Source organism: Rhagoletis zephyria, unplaced genomic scaffold (genome assembly GCF_001687245.7).
Source record: "Rhagoletis zephyria isolate East Lansing unplaced genomic scaffold, Rhagoletis_zephyria_1.1 Rzeph_scaffold_02541, whole genome shotgun sequence".
Classification (NCBI taxonomy): Eukaryota; Metazoa; Arthropoda; class Insecta; order Diptera; family Tephritidae; genus Rhagoletis; species Rhagoletis zephyria.
In genome coordinates this window covers 41,246-47,358 of record NW_016159625.1, presented here as the reverse complement: position 1 = coordinate 47,358, position 6,113 = coordinate 41,246, and the positions used below count along the sequence as shown (strand labels likewise).

Genomic DNA, 6,113 nt, shown 5'->3' with positions numbered 1-6,113 from the left:
GTTATGTACTTACAATATCGGGGCCATTAAGGCCGCCCAGTGCCAATCCACAAAAAGCTGAACTAAGCCATTTTGAAGTTAAAGGGGAACAAGACAAAGCCTTCCTGGCAGTGGCGGACTCAGGTAGGGGAAATTGGGTTTTTTTGTTATATTTTCGAATTTGTATTATTTTGCACAGTTGAAAGTCACAGCAAGTTTGAATATTTTCACAGGTTCAGAAAACAACGAAAATTAATATTATTAAATTTCTTGAGATTTCTTATTTTTAGGATAATTTCCAAAATTTCAAAAACTATCTAAATCCGGAGATTCTAGAAATTTTGGTAAAATGAGAATATTTTGAAATGTACAAAATTATTGAGATTTTAAAATCTTTATATTTTCCAAAATTTTGAGAATTTTATTTATCCTAAAATCCATCCTAAAATGTAAAAATGTGAACATCACAAATTGTCGAAAAATTCTTATGTTATGGTACTTGTGTGTAAAAAATAGAAAATTCTTAGAATTCCAAAAGATATTAACATTTTTGAAAAATTCCAAAATTTTTCCACTTTTTGCAACTTTTCCACAATTTTGTGTTGATATAACAAAGTTTGATAATTTTAAATTTTGTGAAATTTTGACACATGAACGTCAAAAATTTTTGAATCTTCAAGAATTACAAAAATTTTTTAAACTTTCAAAAACGACGAAATATGAAAATATTTTCAACATTCGAAAAATCTTAATTTTGTTTGATCAATTTTGTATATTCGACAATTTTACTTAGAAAAAATTTGTTAGAATTCCTACAATTCTCAAAATTTTAGTTTTTTTTGTATTTCTTTGTTCCGGAAAATTTGGAGAATAGTGAAAACACGTTTTTAGTTAAAAAAATATAATCAAAGAAATTTATCGTATTTATTGGATCATAATAATCGTTAGTCGGTTAGAGTTCTTTTTTTTTTCCTTTTAGAAGGCTTACTTCTGCAAGTACGAAATAATATAAATCTGAGGCACTCTTCGTCAACTGAAGCTCCCTCTCACCAAAATTGGTTCAGGTAAAAGTAATCGAATAGTCTTGAAAACTCGGTAGAAATGCTTATTTTTAAATGATAAGTTGCGTTTTTTTTAATTCAATATTTTGCATCCAATATGGCGGACAAAAATTTCAAAAATGATTGGATTCACTTGAATAAATATTGTTACCCAGGGTCGCTGATTACGAAATTGGTCATGAATTTTTAAAATTTATATGGCGGATCCAAAATGGGAATGCAATAAATTTTTAAAAACTTTTCGGCCATATTGGATTTCAAAAAACACCACCCTTAATTTAGAAGTAAACATTTTTACCGAATGTTCAAGAATATAACCGATTTTTTACCTGAACCAATTTTGCAGAGCGGTGGCTTCAGTTGTCGAGGACTGCCTTATCAGAATGCGCTGTGGAAAATTTTAGCCCAGTTACTTCTTAACTAAGTCCAAATTGCTTCATTGTTGTAACAGCAGGAATTTAACTGTGCATCATTGATTCCTACCAACCACACAGACGCGTTCTAGTTCAACCCCTACCATCCAATGGCCTGGTATATAATACGGGAATAAAGTTTCTTTGTCCGCATCTCAAGTACTTCTGACACTCGGCTTGAGGACCTTATTTCTCGCGCGAAGTTTATTACAAGTGGAGGTAGTGTGTGCGAAGAAGAAGCACAGGTTATCGAATGTGACTTGTAACAATATCTGTGGATTTACCGTTGGAATATTGACGCTCTCGACGTTCACACTGAGGTTTAGCCTGACCTTCTTCATCCACGTTATTTAGAGTATGGCGGAGGATTTTTTAGGTTTATGGTTGTGAAGAATCTAGCAAGATCGCAAAGATGACTCTCTATCTCTAACTACCGGACGACAACGCCTCTCATCGTACGCGGTTTGGTCTTAGGGTTGCAGTATTTGAACGACGACTAGTATCGGCGCAGATAGTTAACGTTCCACTGCTCCAACCGATACGGAAAGGACGAGTCAAAGATGTCCTGGAAGAGTGTTTTTGCTGTTGTATCAGCATAAAAACTCCCCAAAGGGGTTTTTAAGGAATCAGCTGGAATGACAGTCCTTGGCCCAATATAGATCTGCGTCGTTCCGGCTACGAAGGCCCACTGTCATGATGAAAGAGATTCTTCCGAAATAGTCACGAAAGCTGTCTATTGGGAGAATATTGTATTCGTCCTGGCTGAAATCGCAAGCAGAAACGGAGTTTAGTCTGCTAATGGAATTGTTTATCGCTGCGATCTTGCTTTGTGGACCGTGGCAACAGTTGCATTTAACCGATGTGGTGTTGCGTCCAATTAGGCCAGTGTATACGCTGCAATACATTTCCCTGCAGTGGGCATGCTGGGGGTCGTGTGTGGGGGAGATCTGATGTACGGTTGGGTTTTTAGAAGCTAGTTTCCACACAGCTTAAATCAGGTTTATTGTAAAGTAAACGACTAATGAAATTCCCAATGCCTTAATCACAAATGTGATCTTTACACCAAGGCTAACTTCTACCTAACCTTTAAGTCTGGAGTGCAGAATTCCATTTTTTATCGCTGCAAGAACCATTTAATTGCAGCCTTTTCTTAACGAATTTTAGGGCCGCACTTTACGCTGTCTACCCCTCTTTCACTTCTATTGAAAAGGCGTCTTTGGCTTGGTATGTTGCTTGGCTTTGGCTTTGGCACTCCTCGCTACCTCCCGCGTCAAGCAACATGAGAGGGACAAGTGGAGTAATTTACTCCAGTTCTGCAATCTCTTCAGTGCAGCAAGCAAACTGTGGCAACCAATGAGGTCCTTATCCACGTCGGACTCCCGAACGCGTGGATCCGCTGTAGTCGAGTACATAAGAGCCTCATTAAAGATGTCACTGACCATTCCCTTTCTGAAGCCAGAAGATAGGGCTGACGCAGGAGAATTATACCGACCCTTATCCAAGACAAACTACCCGAAACCAGCACGAACTCCAGAAAGTGTTGAGCACCAACACAGCATTGAACCAGACATATAGTTAAGCGAGGGTCTGAGGCAACGCCGAAGTTCTGATAGGACACAATTAACCTTGCGACCCTTTGGCGGGGCATCCGACCAATCGAAAAGGTGGACAACAGGTTATCTGTAAGTATTAATGTCAACCGTAAGTTAAATTCCAAAATGTCAAGTTCAAGCCACGTATAATTCATTAGAGTTCCAAAAAACAAGGTCCTTTCGCCGAAGCTGTTCGAACCCTTCGTGGACAAGCTCCCTCCTCCACTAGCTGGAGACAACCACGTGCGCTATACGGATGGACCCGTGAGGCGGCATTTGTACATCTGGAGAACAGACATCGCTTTCTCTTCAATGAGAGGCGATGCAGACCACCGCCCAACAACGTCCTTAGCGGTACTGTCTGAACGAACTTTATAGAAGACTATAACGTGCTAGGAGGCCAACCAGCGCTCATCTGCATTGAAGAAACAGAACTTCCAAGCCACCTATAACAGCTCTGTTCTGGGTGGTGCCTCGAACTCAACGGAAGTGGCAAACATCTGCCCTGCAGGTCTTCGTGATACCCATCACCCCTTTGCATGCACCTCCAACCCGGCGACCCTAATAGAGGAAGCACTATGAAGTGCACCCTACGATGTCACCCACTTTTTCGGTCTTAGGCTCGTCCAATCCCTAGACACCACTTGACGACGCCTGCTGCCAAGTTGAGCGCTCCTTCTACAAAAGAAACTCTTTAATCATGAGAAATATTTGTAGTAATTTCTGAAATCACAACTGTTGACAAGTTGTGGTTTTTGTAGCGGCGCTACTAAGCCCCGCCTATTTCATTTTGTCCATCAATCATTGTCGTCAAACTCAATTAAAAATCGGCCCAGGAAACGGGCAATTTCGACGGGCCGTACTAAAGAGAGAGGGATATTACTTGAGTGTGATTGAACTCGCATGTGAAGAGGGGGTTGGTGTCGTGCGGGGAGTCTCCACATGCCGGACACTCATTGGAGTTGAGTCTGGACAGGTAGCTGTAAAGATGGCTGTCGAAGCTCCGTGTCTCATATAAATGGTGATTGGACCCCGATCACGGAATTCATAGTACGAGAGTCGTGGAAGGTGGAGACCGACTCCCTGTAAATGCCGCCGGGTCCAGAGGTTGGTCAATATATGTCAGCGTTGTCCTCGAGCAAAGTTCTCTTGGGGTGCTCACGTCTGTGACATTCCACCAGAAACTGCTTGCTGACCATTTTTTATGCTCCCTTACGGGAAGCATTTGGGCCTTGCTGTGCAGGCGGAGGTCAGGCGACACCAGAAGGCATCCTGTTACTGTCCGGTGTGCGGTGTTCTGATAAGTCTGCAGCTTCGTACAACGACCAGACAGGCGCCGCATTTTTCAGAACCGGCCGGGTAATTGCTGTTATGTTGCCAGCAATGCTTGCTGTTGTTGTAACAGCATTTAGATTCGCCAAAGAGTTTTTGGGGAGTGGTGCTGGTGACAGAGTGGCTAAATATAAATCTGGGTCGTTCCGGTTACGTAGACCCGAGGTGTGAGAACGGCCAGAAATGCTTCTTAGTCTTTGCCCAAGGTGTTGCCGGCGAGCGACTTAAGGGCCTTGCGGCTCTGTACTCTGTTGACAACTGCGGTCGTGTGCGCGGCGAAGGAGAGTAGGCAATCAAAGGTAACCCCTAAAATGTTCGGGCGGGCATGCCTAGGCTCCTTGCAGTGAAGAAGCGAGAAAATTCGGAGATATCCGCTTTCTTTTAAACAGAGGTCATAAATTCCATTTCCGGACGGCAGTATCGAGCAGTCGTCAGCGTATGAGATCAGGAAAATTTCCTCCGGTAGCTGAAGGAGCTTCGAAATGTAGAAGTTAAACCGTAAGCGGGAGAGGACAGCACCCTGTGTAACCCCTTGCTTAATTTTAGGTTTTAATAGCTCATATAATTCGCCGACCACCGCTTGAGTCCCTATAGGAAAGAGGGTGCCTCAATATCTTCTAGCAGCGTGAAATGACAAACGGTGCCCAACGCCTTTGACAAGTCCAATACTACTAGGACAGGGGCGGTTGCCGTTCAGTTATCTGGGTGTTTATGGCGTTAAGTGCTGTGTACTTTATTATTACGGAAACTATGCTGATGCTTCGCTGCGATCAGGTGTTGTATAAAGTACGGGAGTACCAGCGCCTCAAGTGTGTCCGCGACAGGGGAAAGGAGCGATATCGGGCGATACGATTCTCCTTTGTTGGCTGGTTTCCCTGGTTTCAGCAGTGGGACCATTCTTTGCGATTTCCACACATCGGTAATGATGAGAGTGACCATTGACAGGTTCAGGACCTTGGTGAGATATGCTACTCTCGCGGGCCCCAAATATTTTAGAATCAGCATGCGAATTCCGTCGGGTCCAATGGCTTTGGAGGCTTTTGCCTTCCCGTTGGCCACCTTGACTTCACCGCTGGTGGTGGGGTTCACTGTTTTTGGTCAGCTTGTGCAGTCTCCTGTTCACGCGAAGTGTGGTCTTATCTACCGAAGGAAACAATCGTCGGGTCCGACGAGTCGCGACCATCAAATGAAATTTCCCCTCGGTCATTGCGTCTCGTCGGGTTAGACAGGGATCTCACGGGTTGACCAGAGCTTACTCACACCAGAGGCGAAGTGGCAGGTCTTCAAGTGCTCCTCCCACTTTCTCCGCTTATGTTGATGTTTACATGCCCACACTCATGGTGAAATTTTTACTATTTATTACGCCATGATTTTCACTCAGCAACTATCTTGGGAACATTTGAATTATCCAGTGATGAACAAGAATGCTTTGGAATGCATGAATGAGCTATTTCTTTTGCTCTCGGCTGGCAATCTGATGAGAGTTGAAGATTTCCTTTGGCAACCACGAAACACTATCTTAAAAACATTTACATTTTTCTTATTCGCCTATTTACATATTATACTTATGTATATGTAAGCCTCTCTGTAGAAAAACGCGTTTAGTATTATTATTAAACTTTAAAATACATTTTTATTTCATTTACTAAATAACATTACACATTCCATATCAATTGAGTGGAATCTATTAAAGAGAAAATCGTTCAAGTCAAATGTGGCATACAGACTATACCGGA

The 6,113-nt window shown here is 42.4% G+C and overlaps 1 protein-coding gene across 1 annotated transcript in view; it reads left to right on the top strand.

Annotated features, from left to right (window-relative positions):
- The window catches only part of LOC108367104 (nucleoside diphosphate kinase homolog 5), a 2,441-nt gene extending 977 nt beyond the window's left edge, over window positions 1–1,464 (top strand). Inside the window, exon 4 of the mRNA XM_017621655.1 lies at window positions 1,387–1,464. Coding sequence (XP_017477144.1) covers window positions 1,387–1,464 — 78 coding nt within the window. The remainder of the gene's footprint in view (window positions 1–1,386) is intronic.
- Window positions 1,465–6,113: the final 4,649 nt, after the last annotated feature.